The sequence below is a fragment of the Ictalurus furcatus genome, chromosome 29, assembly GCF_023375685.1.
Source record: "Ictalurus furcatus strain D&B chromosome 29, Billie_1.0, whole genome shotgun sequence".
Lineage (NCBI taxonomy): Eukaryota > Metazoa > Chordata > Actinopteri > Siluriformes > Ictaluridae > Ictalurus > Ictalurus furcatus.
The window spans coordinates 8,627,217-8,647,483 of NC_071283.1; the positions used below are offsets into that span (position 1 = coordinate 8,627,217).

General features: G+C 37.9%; 1 protein-coding gene across 3 annotated transcripts in view; it reads left to right on the forward strand.

Moving 5' to 3' along the window:
• Positions 1-20,267, forward strand: part of slit1a (slit homolog 1a (Drosophila)) — a 106,389-nt gene that overhangs the window by 78,038 nt on the left and 8,084 nt on the right. For all 3 annotated transcript variants that reach the window (XM_053618854.1, XM_053618855.1, XM_053618856.1), the window contains exons 16-30: positions 1,360-1,504; positions 2,257-2,331; positions 2,419-2,562; positions 2,819-2,962; positions 3,254-3,420; positions 4,385-4,517; positions 6,470-6,538; positions 6,680-6,751; positions 6,943-7,014; positions 11,564-11,635; positions 12,840-13,003; positions 14,762-14,886; positions 18,248-18,342; positions 19,169-19,308; positions 20,131-20,224. In XM_053618854.1, the coding sequence (XP_053474829.1) occupies positions 1,360-1,504; positions 2,257-2,331; positions 2,419-2,562; positions 2,819-2,962; positions 3,254-3,420; positions 4,385-4,517; positions 6,470-6,538; positions 6,680-6,751; positions 6,943-7,014; positions 11,564-11,635; positions 12,840-13,003; positions 14,762-14,886; positions 18,248-18,342; positions 19,169-19,308; positions 20,131-20,224 (1,711 nt within the window). The remainder of the gene's footprint in view (positions 1-1,359; positions 1,505-2,256; positions 2,332-2,418; positions 2,563-2,818; positions 2,963-3,253; positions 3,421-4,384; positions 4,518-6,469; positions 6,539-6,679; positions 6,752-6,942; positions 7,015-11,563; positions 11,636-12,839; positions 13,004-14,761; positions 14,887-18,247; positions 18,343-19,168; positions 19,309-20,130; positions 20,225-20,267) is intronic.

Genomic DNA, 20,267 nt, shown 5'->3' on the forward strand with positions numbered 1-20,267 from the left:
CAAAGCTTTCACTATAAGTGGCTTCAAGTGGAATCTGTGCGCTTAATTATTTAAGGGCTATTATATAACTGTGTTCAAGCACCTTGGCACATTAAGTCTATTCTTGGTGAGTCACAAACATTGAGAGAAAAGACCAGTTTGCTGGTGGTCTTGTGAACTTTTTGACTTACAAGTATTAGAGGTGCGTACTGTTTTTTTTTTTTTTTTTTTTTCTCCCCCCAATCCCACACTTCCGAAAGAATTCTGACCAACTCCCACAGGAAGTTTGACAAATCCAGCCGGCTCCCAGAGTTATGCCCTCTATATTTTCTAACAAACTTGGTTCTCTTTACTGAAGTATAGATAAAAGTTATCAATTTAAACCACAGCGGACCTGAAGAGTATGAAACATTTACTGAAGATTAATTCATGTATGCACACGGTAAATGTTCATCCATGTTACACAAGCAGCCCTGCTGCATACAATATGCTCTTATGTTTATCAACATGGCTGGGTTCCTGAGTGGTGCAAAAGAAAAGCGTTCGCTGTATTAGCGGGAGATCATGAGTGCAAATACCACAGCCATACAGTACATGGCCATACATTCTCTGGATGGGATGGTATACCCTCTCCCTTGTCAATAAGAGCAACACTAACCAAACACAGGAATCTGTGAGCTCATGGTGACATAGGCGGAGCAGCAAATGCATTGGCTGGCTTCACTTGTCTCAGAGGAAGAAAGCTTTCACCCTCTCCAGGTTGGTAGCTGTCATGTGAGAACTAGCTAGTGGGCAGGAATTGGAAAATGACCAAATTGGGCAAAAATAGGGCAAAAAATCTGCACAGTCTTTCTTTGACACATGAGCTACATATTTAACTGACTATTATAGTAAAAATGCAAGTGTTCCCACAATGTTTTGTTGGGTCCCACAGGTCCTGTGTGATTGCAGTCGCAATCCCACCTATATTCACTAAGGAGAAAAATTATATTTTTGCTCTGAAAAAATCTCAGCTCTCCAACCTTCCGTTGGAGTGCTTTGATTGCGCAGTTCCTACATTTCTGGCAAAACATTTCCCACATAGACCTGCAAGAGCCAAACCGCTGCCGTTTCACACCACAAAAGACAGCAGGAAACCTTGACTGGGAAACACATCGCCTGACACTGAGTTAGGATCTGCTAGATGACTCACTGCAGGCAACCAAAGACTTGATGAGACGAGGAGAAAACATTTGAATGAATTTGCTGGTATAGTGATTTAATGTGTGAAGACTAAGGCTTGTCCAAAGCTTGAGGAGACCATACAGTTTAGAAAGAGGTGACGAGAATAATGTTCAGAAGCTCTTTTTATATTAGAATTTTTCATCTGTGTTCCTTCAGGCACAGAGGACACCAGGTTGAACAATGAATGCAACAATGAACCTGTCTGCCCAGCCAAGTGCCGCTGTGAATCCAACGTGGTGGACTGCTCTAATTTGCGCCTCACCAAGATCCCTGAACACATCCCAGCCTCCACCACTGAGCTGTAAGCATTTCTGCATGACCGGAAGTCCTAAATCAGGGCTATTCATCTTCACTAACAACTAGCCAAATGGGAAAATCATGTGGATTACACAGGGAGAGCTAGACCACTTTCAGCAAAAAGCAATTGCAGATAAAAATTCCAAAGTACACCACAATAGACATTTTATTTTTACACGATGGTTCAATTTCACTGCAAATATCAGTAGTATTAGCTTACTTTGTTTCACCTTGTACTCTGTCATCATGGCTAGACTTTTAATATACAGTAGCAGAGGTTTAAGATACTGTATATATTGATTCTCCATAATCACAGGAAGTATGGTGTGGCAATTATGGTATTGAATACTTTTCTACATTTACTCTTTACCTTGCACATTTACCTCATGTGTATGATTGATAAAAATCTGAACAACAGATTTTCTTTGTGTAGACTTGCCCAGCGTGTGCACACTTCGATTACAATTTTATCTCTTGAAGCTGCTGCATCACTACAAAGTTTTGTTTTTTTTTCCTGTAGATGATGAATCTCCAGGGTCAAAACCCACTGCCTCAGTTTAGGATGTGGTTTTCTACAGTCATTAATGCTGAAAGTTTACCTACTCATCTTTATTCAGAAGGGACTCAGATTTGCATAAATTTTGCCTTGCCAGCATGCCAATAGGACTGATTGTTTTAACAGGGCTGGCAGGTCTATTTGCATTTAACTACCATTATCTGTCTTTTTAACTTTGCTTCACCTTGCTGACCCTGAAGTCGCCTGAACAACAATGAAATCACTTCTCTGGAAGCTAACGGCGCATTCAAGTCTCTGACACAGCTAAAGAAAATGTAAGAAAAAACCCAAAGCCACATTCAGACATGTGTTTCAAACTTACTATGGCAAAGGTTTCTTTGATATTGCCATTTGTCTTGCAGAAATCTCAGCAATAACAAGATTGCTGAAATTGAAGATGGTGCGTTTGAAGGCGCTTCGTCTGTCTCTGAACTTCATCTGACAGCCAATCAGCTGGACTCTGTGCGCAGTGGCATGTTCCAGGGTCTGGAGGCACTACGGATGCTGTGAGTTATGAGTATATGAAGAGGGGAAAAAACATGAGTGTAAAGTATACACTTTAAGTCTAAGTTACTATATTTTTTTAGGCTATTACATAATAAATAAAAAAGAAAATGCTATTGCTTCATAAAATGAATTACTTTTTGGACATTATGTTGGTCTTCATCATTAAAGTGACAAACGTCTTGGATAAGCTTTGGAGGTCTATTAGCATTGATGTACTACCACTACATTGTTTGACTGTTTTATTCCCTTCTTTAGAATGCTACGTAACAACCGTATTAGCTGTATCCATAACAACAGCTTTACTGGCTTGTATAATGTTCGACTACTGTCCCTCTATGACAACCAGCTGACCACCATCTCACCTGGAGCTTTTGACACCCTTCAGACCCTCTCAACCTTGTACGTTCTAAATCAATTTCCACTTTATTTTGCACTTAATTAAAAAAAATTGGCTTTGTGTTCTTAGCCTTGAGGAACACAGAAAACCAACCAAATGCTTCTTTGCCCCAATCATCAGTCTTTGTATATTTGGGCAATTCCAGCAATTTAGCGTAAGTATCAAATTTCTTGAGCAACAGAGCTGGCTTTGATTAGCATGAAGGAAACAGGCTTCTTTTTTTTTTTTTCTAACTCTGACTCTAACTTTTCTGTCTTGTAATTTGATTTGTTCTTTTTCTGTTCCTGTGGCAGGAACTTGCTGGCAAATTCCTTCAACTGCGACTGCCGGCTAGCATGGCTAGGTGACTGGCTGAGGACTCGCAAGATTGTCACCGGCAACCCGCGCTGTCAGCGCCCTGCTTTCCTGAAGGAGATTCCGCTGCAGGATGTAGCTCTGCCAGATTTCCGATGTGAAGACGGTAGAAACACACTCTCACTATTGTGCCAAAACCTTGGTAAAAGTTGAATGCAACACATTGGAGTAGAGCAATTCGGATGTATTTGCTGAGACTTTTATTTCGACTTTTCCAATATTTGTGGTTATAATGTGTAGCAAGTTTATTGTACACAGATTGAAAAAATAAGAAAAGACTAGAATCAAAAATTGGAAGGGAACTAACACAAGAAGTACCTAAAATCCAAGGCTTAGAATTGCATTAGTAACAGGAATTTCAGCTAAATGCACAATCAATACATATTAAACTACTGCACTGATTTGTTAATATTGCGTTCTCAAACGTTCCGCTCATGGAATGAAGAGAAATGTTTCTCTTGCTTGGTTATTGTTTTTGTTTCTGAGAGCAATAGTGCCTTAGAACAGGAGTGTCAAATTCAGGTCCTAGAGGACCACAGCTCTAGAGAGATTTTTTTTTTCTCTCTCCTACATGCTAAATTCACCCTTGATAATTCACTGATGAGTTAAATCAGGTGTGTTAAATGAGGCAGAATTATTAACCCCACAATGCTGTGGCCCTCCAGGACTGGAGTCTGACATCATTCACACTTCTCTTATCCTGATTTATCTCCTATCTACTCTTATTTTAGGGATGTATCTGAATACATTAGTCGGAATGAACAGAATGAATTCTGAACAGATACAAATATAGATACGAACAGTAAAGTTTCACAGGGCTTCTTATACTGTAGTTTATATGAGAGGTGTGTATTGGGGACAGGCACAAAAAAGTCCCACCTCAGGTTTACAGATATAGGTATGTGTATTTGCTACACTAAGCAGACATAGATATAGATATCCAGGTGTCATGGTGTTACACCTTTAACTGAGCACATTGTTGAGCTATCCTGTGCTCTGTCTGTCTTCATTTTTTCACCTCTCTCTTCAATTCTTTATATTTACTGACCACTCTGTGTCCCATGGGGCAGGCCAAGAGGATGCCAGCTGCTTGCCACGCCCACAGTGCCCGAGCGAGTGTACTTGCCTGGAGACAGTGGTCCGCTGCAGCAACAAGCACCTTCATTCCCTCCCTAAGGGCATCCCACGTAATGTTACTGAGCTGTAAGTCTGGTGCTGGGAATATCAAGGAGAAGCACAATATGCATTTTATACAAGATTTTTTTAACAGGATGCTCGATCACAAACATATGGTCATTTTTCTGTACTGTACAAAGCCAGCCAAATCTCATGTAGGACTGAAATGCAGCTAGAAAGTCATATTTTCACGCATGCACATAAATGGCTAAACATATTGATATCTGATATGCGTGCTTTCATTGTGAATTTTCAAAGTGCATGTTTCTTTTCTGTATTTCCTGTACTTCTGAGGCAACTGGTTTTGCTATAAACATGAGGCCAAGAGAAAAATAAATAACCGCATTCCTCAGAGTGTGGCTCCCAAGAGCTTGTGGAACTAGGGCTGATGTCATTCAGGTGCTCAGGGCCAATGAACCCCAGGCAAATTGAGAACGCAATATGCAACAAAACAAAAAAAAATCAGCAAAGGAAAAATTACATGATGATGACTAGGAGTGATGGAAACTTGGAGATTTGTAGATGTCAATTTGCTTTCCCTTAGTTTACCCAAAACACTGTAGCACTCTTTTCCAGACCATCCTGTCATTTCCAAGTATAGGTGCTCTCACTGATGGTAAGCACATACGTTCCAGGTGTGTCTTGCTTTCATCTTTCTGCTCCTTAACCACAGTCATTAGCCAAAACAGAAAATCCTACAACCTGTCCTCCATTTTTCAAATAGTATGTGACAGGTTCTGTTGATTTCACTGAACCATGCCTCTGCACCCAGAGACACACCCCAGTGACCTCTATTGTGTTCTGTACCGTAAAATTCATAGAGGGCAGCAGGATGGTCACAGTGGGGCACAGGGTCCAAAATGGCCTGTGTGTGTGTGTGTGTGTGTGTGAGAGAGAGAGAGAGAGAGAGAGAGAGAGAGAGAGAGAGAGAGAGAGTTAGTAGGTGTGAGAGAGTGGATGTGTGCAAGTGTGTGCGAGTGTGTGTGTGAGTGAGTGTGTGAGTGAGTGTGGGACTGACACATTCCACACACATGCATAAACAAGTGAGCCTGAAAGCATGCAGTTATCAATCCGTCAGACAGACAGACAGACAGACATACACAATGCTAAACACACATTAGTGTGGCTATTCTAGCACAAAATGAAATGTTACAGAAAAATGTTTGTATATCATTAAAGAAAGCAGTATATTACGTAAGAGACACTTTTCAGACAAAAAAAACATCAGGAAGGCTGCTGGGATTAGCTGCAAAAGTAAGAAGCACATGCGACAGTCAAAGTCTCCAGAAGAACCGTGGCAGCTTCTGCAAGATGCTCAATAAAACTTTCATCTCATTACCTTATAAAACTACACTAATTGTACTGCAGACTACTATTTTTATTTTTGTTTTGTTTTTTGTCACACCAAATATTAACTTCGTTTCATTTACTACTAGTTCCTGCTCTTTACTGTTTTTTTTTTGTTTTGTTTTTTTTAAATGTAGAAACATTTAATCTCATTATTTTTGAAGGTATCTTTGTTCTATGGCATTTCTGCATGTGCCTAAAACTTTTGCACAGTGCGTGTGTGTGAATATATATATATATATATATATATATATATATATATATATATATATATATATATATATATATTACACATGCACCATATATGCCAAATATGTATGAAAAAAATGAAATATGAAAATCTCCCAATTAAAAAAAAAAAAATTAGTACTCAACCCACTTTAAATAGTAATTTTAATATACAAAATGTTCTATGTAAATAAAGTTATTATTGTCATTATAATTATTAATACACACCCCTACTGTATCTCTTCGGCACAGGCCAAGCACCAGTTGCCAAAAAGGCGGCCTATTATAACACACCGCGGGTGACAGACTTTCTGAGAGTCTTTTGTTCTGGAAGAGAGAGATATTTTCTCGCTGACGATATGGGAAGAGAAATAGCATTTAACCGTGACTGCCTCTCTCCGCAGGTACCTGGACGGCAACCAGTTTAGTGTTGTGCCAAAAGACCTTGCCACCTTCAAGTATCTGCAGCTAGTGTAAGTGTTTCGCATGCCTCATTCTCCCCTCATTTCTTCCTTCATTTGAAATTAAATGACAAAAGTAGTGCCATCTAGGAAGTGTGTGATATTTGGAACTAATGGTCAGTTATGTTGTGGTCTTATTTGTTCTCCTCTTAGTGATCTGAGCAACAATAAAATCAACGCCTTGACAAACTCCTCCTTTGCAAACATGAGCCAGCTCACCACCTTGTACGTTTTCATCATTCACAAGAAATCGCTTCATTACTCAAAAGAACAGTTTGTGTATAGAAGCTAGCAGTACCATTCTGATTAATGTTAAAAATTATTCCATATCTACTTTTTCATTTGTGAGACCTCCTAATACCAGACATACAACAAATCCAAAGCCTAATTTGACACTGTCTCTTCTATCTAAACAGGATCCTGAGTTACAACGCACTCCGCTGCATTCCGACACTTGCTTTTGCAGGTCTTCGGTCTCTCCGTCTGCTGTACGTCTCCTTTCTTTTCCTCACACAAGCACTCATTTTAGCTTTGATTGATTAGCGTCAACCTATTGCCAGTTTCCATGCAACTTCATTAGGATACAGAAGTCCTGACAAGGGCCCCAGCGAGGAAATGGTTTTATCTGATCTATTATGAAATCTTTCTCAAGCTACGTTGTATCACTTTACAGTAATTTAAATTCAATTCAATTAATTGAACAATAATTATAACATAAGAAAAGATATAACTTTATTAATCCCCTGTAGTTGAAATTTAGGTCAACATAGCAGCACAAAGGAATATAAAAGAACAGAACATATGCCGTATTGTATAAGTATTCACACACTATTTACACTATACAATCAATAATAATTATTTACAACCAGATAATGTCTCAGATATAATCAGGCTTAAATCTATCTATTCAGCTTTAATAAAAAACAGCAAAAATAAGTAGACAATGATAATAATAATAACAACAACCTAGTCTAGATCATCATTTAACACTATATAGTGTGCTAATCTGGAAGTTTTACTATTTTGGAGACCAGAAGCATAGGGGTGAATATGCAGTGCTATGATAAAATCTCACAATGGACAGAAATAACTTAGTGACTGCACAAAGTACCATAAAACAGGGTTCTCAGACTTCTTGTATCCAAGAACTATTTTAACTGTAACTTTAACTGAATCAATTCTCCGGTCCTCCTCAGTACAAAATTATTTCATGAACATTATTTAAATGTGTACAATGGTATTTATTAGTGCAATGGAGCTTTTCGTTCCTGAACACATTACATCAAAGATGACATTACTTTACATTACTTGTTTACCACTCAAATAGGTTAATAACTACAGTGCTCTCCACTAATATTGGCACCCTTAGTAAATGAGAGTTTGGCCTATGTGTTACCTCATATTTATACCATTGTGAAACAGGAATTCATGGTTGAACAATTTCCTGTTCCTAGTCATCCAGGTGCATTAAAAACATGTAAAATATCAATGTGAATATACTTCAAATATATTTTTCACATATGAGTTCATAGGACTGCCAATAATTGTTGCACACATGGTTAACAAATATTTTTTTGATAAACCTGTGTTGTTTGCAATTGTTTGATATCCATTAGCGCAGAGTATTTTTGTGAATTTTTTTTAACAAAAGATTAAACAGTAAAGACAATTTTTCACAGCCTTCTTTGCTCATATTTACCAAGGGTGCCAATATTAGTGGAGGTCACTGCATAACAACTTAGCAATACATGTAATAACTTTGATAACAGTGAGGTGTGATTTCCGCCACTCTAACTAGATCACAGACTTGCTTCATGGACCGCAGGGCTTCTCAGATCCCACTTTGAGAGCCAATTATCTAAAGCATACAAAATATCCTTAACACGCTTTAATATTTGTATGGAATTTAGAGAGTACATTGTAATTTCAGATAGGTGCATCCGTGTGCAAAATAGAATTTTTGCAGCAGTTTAAAACAAAATGAAGCCAATTTATTTAAATTATCATTCAAATAGAGTTGTTTTCTCTCCGTTTTTAAATAGGGTGTTCTTGAATAATAGATGCTACCCAAGTAAACTTTTTTTGAGGCCAAAATCTACATAGTAGCCCGTTATAGGCCTAAACTGAATTCATCCTGACCATTCACCAGCAGGAAGGTGGCAGAACCTGTAAAGAAGTTTTAACAGCACAGTTTGTATTCCAGAGCATTTGCAAAGTAAAAATGCAGATGTGGGATCCTTTCTTTCCTTTTATAGCCTACTGGGTACAGTTACACTGCCTGAAAGGATCTGATCCTAGATCAGTGTTCCTACTGAAGTGTGTGACAGGGTGTCAGGAGAATTGAAATCAGTCATGGCCCACTTTTTTTGACTGCCAGGGGCATGATTTCCACTTTCAGAAGGTGGCCTGCATATGATCTTATATGCATTTCAAGCAGACCCGAGAGTTATGGAAAGGAAACTAAGCAGAGATTGTGCCAAATTGTGTTTTGAAGACTCCCTTTACTCAGGAGGGGAAAAAGCAAAAAGCCATCTGTGTGTGGGGACTGGGAGAAAGCGAGGGCACTTTGACAGATGGAAGTGTGTGTGTGTGTGTGTGTGTCTGTGGGTGTGTGTGGCGCTAGAGGGGCATGTTTCTAGAATCTTTATATCTCAGCTCCTGATGCTTGTGTGTGGTGGGAAAGGGGGGAGGTTGCGTTAGCAGCAGATTTGTGACATGTGGCCCTCCAGACATGCAGTTTACGGCCCGCAACAAAGCCATGAACATCCCCCCGCTCTTTAACAGCTAAATGATGCCAAAATCCGATGATCATTAGCAAATACGGTCTTTTGCTGCCCTGCCCCGGTTTCTTTGATGTTTATAAATCTGGATCGGCGGTTGCCCTGTCTGCTGTTCTTTAACGTCGGCCTCATTTGCAGCGTATCCCTACAAAGATCTCTTAAAACTGCATCCCCCCTCACAGCCGCCGTAGTCTGGACCACCCTATTGTCTCAATCACCGTTTAGCTCTAGCAGAAGCAATCACAGTCACGGCAGAACTTTTGATCTCTTTATTGCTAGTCTGATTCTTCAAAGACTTTCCATAAAATATGAATTGCCAACCCCCCCCCCCCCCCCCCCCCCCAAGTTATTTTGCTTAAATAACTTGTCGCGACATAGCTGTTTAACAGTTCGCTTACAGACTCGAAAGGGCTCAGTGGTTCAAAGCCGCCAGGCATGAAAGACCGAGGTAGCCATCACAAAACCAGCACGTAGGTGCTAAAGTGATCATAAAGCATCACCTTTAACTTGTTTTTACTGGGATTGGGAAGAGAGCAAAAATAATTGTGCAGGCCTGCAGGTTCTTGGATCTGGCTTGAATGTGGTTTTGATTTGGTATTAACTGGCTGTTAATTGGCTTTTCGGGGAAGTGAAGATGAGGTTTGTGCTGGGTCCAGAGAAAGAAATGAGACGTGGATGTGAGGCAGTGAAGAAAAAAAGAGAAAGGGACAGAAACGAATGAGACCCAGCCAAGGACAGTCATGGGTCTTTTTAGCAGCACATGGTAATGACCTGATGGATTAAGATCTCCATATTGTTTTACAACCATTAAGCCCTTTATCGTCTTGTCACCTAATCGCCCTGCTGAGAGACGAGGAACTCTCGCTCTCACTCACTCTCACTCCAGCCAGACGAGTGCGGTCCATCCATCGTAACCCAACACCCAGCACCACTAAATTCCATACAAGCTTGCTGCCAATACCGCAGCGCCAAAATATAGCTCCGGCTTCCGCCATAGCACCAGCGACAGGTGTCAAAAAAGTAACAGAGGGAAAAGAAAAACAAACTTGCAAGAATGGTCAAGGCTGTGGCTGCAGTCAGGGCTTACAGTAACTACACTTGATTTGACCACTGGGAAAGCTACAGTATATGTACAGACAAAATGAGGATTTTCATGATAAAGAACTAGTCTGAAGGGGAAAAAAGGCAATCTTTTGCATTATTCATTCCATGAAATAGAAGCTGTCAGTTCAAACCTCAAGGCCAAAGAAGTAGAACGCACATTTTACACACTCAGCAACACATTTTAAAGATAACAGGAAAAGAAAATCACTTCTTTTTGTAATGTGAAGCATAAAACGGGATAATTGGACAGGAAATAAAGTCTCTCTAGTAATCCATTTGATTATATATGATTTTATTATAAACACTGGGATTTAAAGTGAACATAATGTTAGGTTCAGATGATAAGACCTGACAATATGGGAGTGGGAGGGGAAATACAGTATGACATGGCAATATTGGTTAATATTAATTCTCCCTGCCGTCTGTCAATGGTGGTGTGGTTAAAAAACACAAGACATTTAGAGGAGACAAAAATCAGTGCAGGTGGCATTCATTGCTGCCTCACAGCTCCTAGATCACCGGTTCAATCCTGAGCGCTGTTTACTGCCTGTGTGGAGTTTTGCATGTCCTCACCGTGTTTGCATAGGTTTCCATCAGGTTCTCCAGTTTCCTCACACCTCCCGAAAACATGCTGGTAAGTGGATTGGCAACACCAAATTGTCCCAATGTGTGAATGAGAGTGTGTTATGGGTGATCTACTGTGACCCCAGACCAGGATAAAGTGGTTACTGAAGATGAATGAAAAATCAGTACATTGCAAAAGAAGAATTTTTTTTAACTGATTAATACAAATAAACCGTGCACAATATGACTAAGGACATGATTTCAGGTTGTCATATTATATTCTTTTAAAAACATAAGAATGCTCCCAAATGAGTTTGCACCGGTGCATTCGTACTGACCATTTAAGTCAGAATCAATAACTCTTTAATCTCCCAATATACAGGGTCCAAACCAGTGCGAGAATTTTATTTTTTTTTTTTGCATGCTACAGTACAAATAATGTCACATATACTGTATGTCACATACATATTATAGTAAATGTATAATAGTCTAACTTAATGATGGTTCAGTGCTGAACAGGAGAGATCTGGCTTTTGTGAAAGTGCACAATGTACTGTAGTGTGATCGTGTTTCATTTCCCTTCTCTCAGGTCCCTGCACGGTAATGACATCTCCCAGTTTCCTGATGGGATCTTCAGTGACGCAGTGTCTCTGTCTCACTTGTAAGTATTGCTACAGTGTAAAGATCACAGAAACACATACACACAAACTGGGCAAAGCTCTCATATGAGCTATAGCCTTCAGTTGGTCTGCTTTGTGTTAATCTGAGAATACACACACACACACACACTCTCACACACTCTCACACACTCATACACACAGAGCACTTTAACTGTCAGTTGATCATAGCCGCTTCACATGGTGCAGGCATTCTGTGGTCTGCGGCTTCTGTACACAGCTCGGGCCGCAGTGTGTCCTGCCTGTAACAACTCCCACACGCTGCTAGCATGTGTTTTTGTCAATTCTGAAAGTGTAGTCTGCACTGGCTGTGTGCATGTGGCCCTGCACATCTGCATGTTTGTCTATGCACCCAAAGTTTGTGCTTTTTAATCTACTGTTATTATTATTATTATTATTATTATTATTATTATTATTATTATTATTATACACTGGCATTTTTTTACAGGAAATTATTAATACACATAGATATTTTATAGTATATTATGACACTCTTACTTGTTTGTAGACTCATAAAGCTATTTAATTGAAAAAGAAGTAAATCCAGAGGGAGAAATTAATTGCCGATACTGGTGCTGAAATCAAATGTAGTAGGATATTTTTTTTTATAGAAATGGAACTAGTTAGTCTTTAGATAGTTAGTCAAATTAGATTTTGTGGCATTTTATTAGCTGTTTAACAATAGTAGTTATTTTTTTAATATTTTATTATTTTATCAACACCTTCATCTATCTATCTATCTGTCTATCTATCTATCCATTTATCTATCTATCTATCTATCTGAGAGAGAGATAGACCAGACCTGACTCTCGTATTAAAACAGTCAGCCCATTTATCAATTTTTTTTTAATTGGCCTTCATTGTTTAATGGTTTTACTTTTTCAGACAGTCTGCTGTCATTTTTTATTATTTTTTTTACACCACAAGACTTTCAATGCAAATTTGATTAAGTATCATGAACAGTCCTAGAGCGCCATCTACTGCAACCTACAAAAGTGCATGTATTTAACTTGGCTACTTTTTCTCCCCCTTTTGATTGATGGCTGGAATATGAGATAAAAATCATACAGACCCTCGTTCAGTGCATGGAGAATGTCTGTTTATAAGAACCAGCTGGAAAGGCAATTACATTTTTTAAAATATATATTCTTGGAAAGTCATTTTTAAGTGAAAGGTGTCATTTTTCAGGGCCATCGGTGCGAACCCGCTGTACTGTGACTGCCGCTTGCGCTGGCTCTCAGACTGGGTAAAGACGGGCTATAAGGAGCCAGGCATTGCTCGCTGCACTGGGCCACCTGAAATGGAGGGCAAGCTGCTTCTCACCACACCAGCCAAGAAGTTTGAGTGCCATGGTATGTTTTGCTTTAATATTATGTCCCTTAAGCTATACAACTTTTTTTTTTTTTTTTTTTTTTTAACAAAGTAGCCGGCCTTTATTTATTGCTTTGATACACTACTGTTACTCAATAATTTGGGACATAAGAGACATGATCTGGGACACAATTCTCCAGTATCACTGTATCACATTTCACCATTGTTAATGTATATGGGTATTACTGTATATGTACAGTACTGTGCAAAAGTCTTAGACACCCTCATTTTTTAGTACAAACTTTATTATAGATTTCTATTTTATGACTTCTACATTACTGAGTCAGTACAAAAACATATATTTCCAATCATTTGTTTTCCAGCACAAAATTAAATGTTACAGAATTTTTTTTTATTATTTCAGTTAAAAAAAAGCAGCATATTATATAAGAGACACTTTTCAGACAAAAAAAAAAAAATTCTTAATGAAGGCTGCTGGGTTTTGCTGAAAAAATAAGAAGCAAGTGCGACAGTCAACGTCTAGAGATGAACTGTGGCTGGTTCTACAAGATGCTCATTAAAATTTACAGCTCATTTGTTTATAAAACTGCAAAAAGTGTACCTGAGATTACTCTTCTTCTTTTTTTGTTTTTTTAACCAAATGGTCGTCAAACTAAATAGTGACTTTGTTTCATTTATTTCTGTTTATCACTGCACTTTATACTATTTTTTTTTTTATGTAGAAACATTTCATTTCTTTATTTTTGAAGGCATCTTTGCTGTACAGCATTTCTTTACATGTGCCTAAGACTTTTCACAGTACTGTACACAAATGTATTTTCTATCCAGAGACTCAATGGCTTTCTTTTCTGAAAATATGTAACTTCAAGGCAAGGTTTATGCTTAAAGAGGTCCAAAGCTCAGATATGACTCAAGCAGAAGAATAACTGAACAGATCAAAGTACATTATACCACAGCATTGTTGTGTGTATTGATTAATTTTTTATCACATCAGCTCTGACAGTAGTACTGACTGGAAGGCAAATCACAGGTTTATATTAATGTGCTTGTTCTAATACATACCTCACATGATCTAAGACTAACAATATAACAACAGATTAAAAAACGTATTGCTATTTAACAAAAACTTTTTGATATTATGAAACTGTAAGGAGACGGTTATTTTACATTTATAGAAGGAGTCTCCAGTGTCAGCATGTTGTAAAGGTCAGTTTGTAAAGTTTTCCACCACAATCATGCCATGAATCACGTCATTCATCAATAAATAAAAAATTGTAATTATTGACAAGTTGATGTGGTATAAGAGGAATAAAACACTTTGGGACATGCTGTTGTAATTAATGAACTTTAGGTTGGTACAGGTAACTTTGCTTTGCATCAAGTTGCCTCACACCTCTCCATTGTTGATCATTTTCCTATAACAGCACAGCCTTAAAACCTGAGAAATCCAACTATTAGGGAATAATTGGATTAGGGAAATTAGGGAAACCCAAATACAAGCAACAGTTAGAATAACAGACTAGTAAACATAAATATACAGGCATGACTTGCAGAGTGATGGCAATATACACTGACTTCGGGTATATCCTCTGATCCTGAGTTAAAACACTGGGATTGTTAGTTCATCATCATTGTTATTGTTCAGTATTCAGATGACTGTGACCTCTGGTGGTGTGGCATGGAATTTTGTATAGGAATTTTCTTGGAAGTTACCTTTATGTGCTGTTCTATTACTAATGAAGGGTGTATTTGTGTGTTCATGTGTATGTGTATTGCAGGTGAAGCTGACCCATCTGTCCTGGCTAAGTGTAACCCGTGTCTGTCCAATCCCTGTATGAACCACGGCACATGCCAGACAGATTCACCAGATCTGTATAAGTGCACATGTGTAGAAGGCTTCAAGGTGAGAGGCACAGATAATGTGGTTATAGTTCTGCATTGTGTAACCAGGAAAATTCATTATAGTTTTTACATGAAGTCTGTTCTGTTGAACTTATCCACTGTTCACTGATGGAGACTTGAGTGCAAAACTCTTTGTGTTCATTGCAGTCCTAAAACTATCAGAGCAATTGTAGTCCTAGCCATCATAGCATAACTGTTCATATGAATTAAGGTCCAAAACCATCTTGTAGTTTTTAAGTAGTACCATCCTCAGTAATGTCAATGATCTTTAGACTGCACCATGTAGGACCATCCTCAGCAGCAGCATGTGATTTCTAGTTGATGAGAACTCCAACCAAAAGTAGGGCATCAGGATGGATCAGGCAGGTCCGGAGAGCAGAAGGGGTCAGTATCCCTGTTATTTCAGGAGTATCATGTGTAGCTCGACAGAAATTGACAGGGAGAGAGTATTAGGTATGCTTAATGGCCTGTTAAGGATGAGTACAAGCAGGGACTCTGGCAAAACTAGCTATGACTTAGCTATAAAAGTGAGAACCAGAAGGTAACAGGCATGAGGGTGCCCTGGGACATAAGGTGGCCAGCCACTTCACCATCAACAGACCTGGGAGTACGCGTGAAAAGGAGTGGGTGCGCGGGCATGCGGGGGTGGACAGTTGACAACATCCAAACATCCCAGTTCACCACAACACTCTATGCCTGTGAGCCCTCTAGATCTGCTCCTTTACCTAAGAAAAAAAAACTATTCACAAAAAGCTTGAGTAAAAACAATATGTTTTCAGCCTGGACTTAAACACTGTGTCTGTGGGGCTTTGTAAGAGAAAGCTTTCTCCCTGCTGTTGCCTTCACTATTTGAGGTACCAACAAATAGCCTGCACCTTTTGATTGAAGTAGGTGTGGCAGATCATAAAAGACCAAAAGTTTGCTCAGGTACTGTGGCGCGAGAACATTTAGTGTTTTATTGGTCAATAGTAGTATTTTATAATCAATGCGAGATTTCACTGCGAGTCAATGCAGTGTGGATAAGATCGGGGTGATGTGGTCATATTTTCTGGTTTTAGTAAGGACTCTTGCAGCTGCATTCTGGACTAACTGGAGTTTGTTTATGCTCCTACTGGAACTTCCAGACAGTGAGGCATTACAATAATCCAACCTAGATGTGACAAAAGCATGAACTAATATTTCTGCATCATGTAGTGATGTTATGTATCTCATCTTAGCAATCTTTGCTGAAACATATAGCTGTGTATCATCAGCATAACAATGGAAGCTAATTCCATGTTTACATTTAAATTTTCGAGTGGTCTGTTTTAAAGTGTGTGTGTGATCATTATACCAGGGTGCTAGCTTTTTCTCTCTAATTATTTTTCTTTTAAGTGGAGCTACCTTATCAACCATGTAGCCTTAACTCTAAGCTTTCAGTTCACTGATCAAGTTCTTTGAGATCAGGCAGTGATCCAATCATAGTTGATATCTCTGGGAGGTTATTGATAAAACTCTGTGTTGTAGCTGACACGAATGTATGTTTGACGCCTTAATGTGGCAAGGTGCAAATATTATTATCAATGCGAATTTTAAAGGAGTTAATGTTCTGAGATAGCTTCAGACTGCGGAAATATGACTATATTTCCTATATTTAATCGGTATGTTAGTATAAGGTCGTGTGTGACTTATGAGTGGGTCCTATTACATTCTTATTGGCCCCTCACTGAATCTAGAATGGACACAACCACTGTTCTCAGAGGGTCTTCCGGGTTATCAAAATGAATATTAAAGTCACCAACAATTAATGCTTTGTTTACAGAAACAACCAGGTTTGAGATAAAATGATTGTGCCAAAATCATTCTTTGAAAATCTTCTTTCATAAAACATTATAAATAATCAAAAGCTAATTTGTTAAAAAAAAAAAAAAAAAAAAAAAAAAACAATGAAAGGAAACATTTTTATTTAGCATTTTAAATGAATTCAGAAATATATTTTATTATATCAAGCGATTGCATATCAACCGCTCACCTTCCGACATTAAGTCTGTCACGGACATAGTCACATGACCAAAATGGATCAAGGAGGGAAGCGTTCTGGGGCGCAGAACAGAAAATGAAAAAGCAAAAATGAAAAACAGTGCACTAAAATGAGGACAGCAATGTCCAAGTGGATAAACAGAGATTGGTAAGCTTAACCTATAATTTTTATCAAGGTCTATCTTGAAGTTAATCAAAATTTAACGTTGTTGCCTGAGAGGGAAAAGTGGTTAACGTTAATATCAATTCATTTCCGAGTATCTCTGTCAATCAAAAAATAAAAAGTCACGTTATGTTTGTGAATGGGCATTCGATTTACATTCGAGAGAAACTGAGGAGATTTAAATATGTTAAATTTGAGCCTCTCCACCAAACACAACCTAGTTTTGGGCTTTTCGCCTCATCCACGTTATGTCTTGCAGTGCACAGTCAAACACCCTATCAGAAACCATTGTTAAATTATCTCATCCGGATGTAATTTAATAATTCCAGAGGCTAATTCATTGACTTGCTTGTGATGGAGAGGTTGCTTAGAACACATTTGGAATAATTAAGCATTTTTTTCAGCTTCTGTTTCTATTGAAAATAATGGTAAATATTAAAAAAGATAAAATTAAAATATAATTTACTGTTTTAGCAAGTAAAACACATTTATTGCTTTGCACATGCCTGTTCATAAAAAAAAAGTGTCTTAAAGACCTGATCTACCATATCTTTTAATTTTTAATACTTTTTAGCACTTAAAAAAATTGGTAGTTTTTAACCACTCTTTCATAATATATTTGAAAGTAGCTTCATACTGAAAGTTAACATATAGTTAGTATGTACAACATACAGCATTATCTTAGTGTTGTACATACAGTTAGTATGTACAACACTAAGATAATGGTCCGTTTACTCAGCCATGAAGATGGAGAGGTCAACGAAGAGATGATAGAAAATGACACAAAGCAGGTGAAGAGAAAAGGTAGGAACGGGCCACACAGGATAGCCTTAGGGGATAGAATATACAGTGGCAAGAAAAAGCATGTGAACCATTTGGAATCAACTGGTTTTCTACATTAATTGGTCATCATTCATTTCATTTCATCACAAGTATAGACAAACACAATGTCCTTAAGATAACAACACACAAACAATTATAATCTTTCATGCTTTTACTGAACACATCCCATTAAACATTCACAGTGCTGTGGAAAAAGTCAGTGGAAAGTTTACACCCCCCCCCCCTTGATGCATCATGTTGCCTTCAGCATTGACCTTGCAGTACAGTTACGCCCCTGGTTTTAGCCATGTTTGAGTTGGAATTTTTCCCGTAAAAGCTCATTTGTTTTACTACACAGGGAAAGAACTGCGAGACTGCCATCAATGCCTGCATCAGTAACCCTTGTGCTAATGGTGGAACATGCCAAGTGACCGAAGAAGAAGATAGCTACATGTATGTGTTTGTGTTTTTATACACACACACACACACACACACACACACACACACATATATATATATATATATATATAAAACACCTCACAAAGTGGTTTATTGCCTTATACCACAGCTATTTGCAACACTGTTTTTTATATTTATTATTAATTGTAATTTAATTTGATAATTTTTATCCATTTATAGTTATATTTAATGTTGTGGAACATCTAGGAAACGAGTTAACTCTTGTTATTATTTACATTATAACAGTTTTCCTCACCAGTCTCTCTTTTTTTCTCTCTCCTGAAGTTAATAAGACAAAGAGATATACAGTCATGAGAAGCTGTCCCACCAGAAAGCATAAATTTACCTTTACCTCTAACTGTTTCAAAGTGCTGACACTGGAGACTCTTCTGCAAAAATGCTGAATAAATGTCTCATTACAGAAAATGTCACCATCAGCAATTACCTATAGATTTTTTACAATCTCTTTCTGTGTAGTGTCCATCGCACAAGTGTCGCAAGTATATACTATAGAAACTATGATGTGTTGGAAGCCAAAATACTATCTGAGCCATGCTTGTATAGAAAATTAATCAACACCACCTGACCAATCAGAGTCAAGAAACTGGTATAAGCTGCAGTATAAAATACTACAGTGCATTGCACCGAGTGTTGCAATTTTTTTTTTAATCTTGGATCCTATTCACCCATCAAAGATAGTGTGAACAATTTGAAAGATAAGACACATTCATATCATGTCTAGCAGCCCACATTGCCCAAAATAAGTATATAAAATGCTCTAATTGTAGCTTCAATCACTAATTCATGTTTCCTCCCTTAGTTGTTCATGTCCTCTGGGATTCGAAGGCCAAAGATGTGAACTCAACACTGATGACTGTGAGGACAATGACTGCGAGAATGGAGCAACCTGCAAAGACGGTGTGAACAACTACACATGCTTGTGTCCACCTTATTACACAGGTACCCAATTTTCATCCCCAACTTTTCTGGTCAACATTAAACTGAATTAAGATAAAGGTTTTCTTGTATATTGAGTTGTGTTGCACCATTTAATTGTGACCAAGTAAATCAAATAAAACCTTAATCTCTGATTAAAATCTTTAATTTTGGATTAATTCTGAGTGTCCACCATTATGGATTCATGAGTCTACATAAGTTAATAGCAACAATGTTAGTCATGAATTCAGTCTCTTGCTACATTTCTTTAAGTATAAACACTGTCCTTTAAGGAACGCTGCTGTTTTCCACAATCTCTGTAACATACTCTAGTTTAAATTTCAAATATTTAAACCACCTAAATTTCAATATTAAAATCGATTGCTATCCAAAATTTAAAGTGGAGCTAGAGGGTTAAAAATAATCAGAATTTTATGTAAAAACTCCAACAAGGATACAATTTAGGTTTTAAGTGTAATTTTTTTTTAAACATTGTTTAAAATTGTCAGAACTAGATTCATGTATAGATATACATTTATCTATACATTTAATACAGGTTAAAAATTTTGTTGGTCCTTGTCACCTTTTTTAAAAAAAAAAAATTATTATTTATTTTTTGCATACTTCTAAAATCAACAATAAAAATCGGAATGGAAACCAAAAAATGTTAAAAGGCTTTATTAAAATGTGTATGTCTGTCAGATGTGGAAATGTTGGCATATGAATAAAGGAAGGGTGCAATAATATTATTAGAAACAGACTGTTCAAACAGATTGTGTGTGTGTGAGTTTGTGTGTGGTCTCTGCATAACTTTCCGTGTGTGTGTGTGTGTGTGTGTGTGTGTAGGAGAGATGTGTGAAGAGCTGGAAGACTTGTGCTCTCCTGAACGCAGCCCCTGCAAGCACCAATCAACCTGTCTTATTACAGCAGCTGGCCCAAAGTAATGACATTTCATATAAAATGTCCTAAAGCAGAAGCCTATT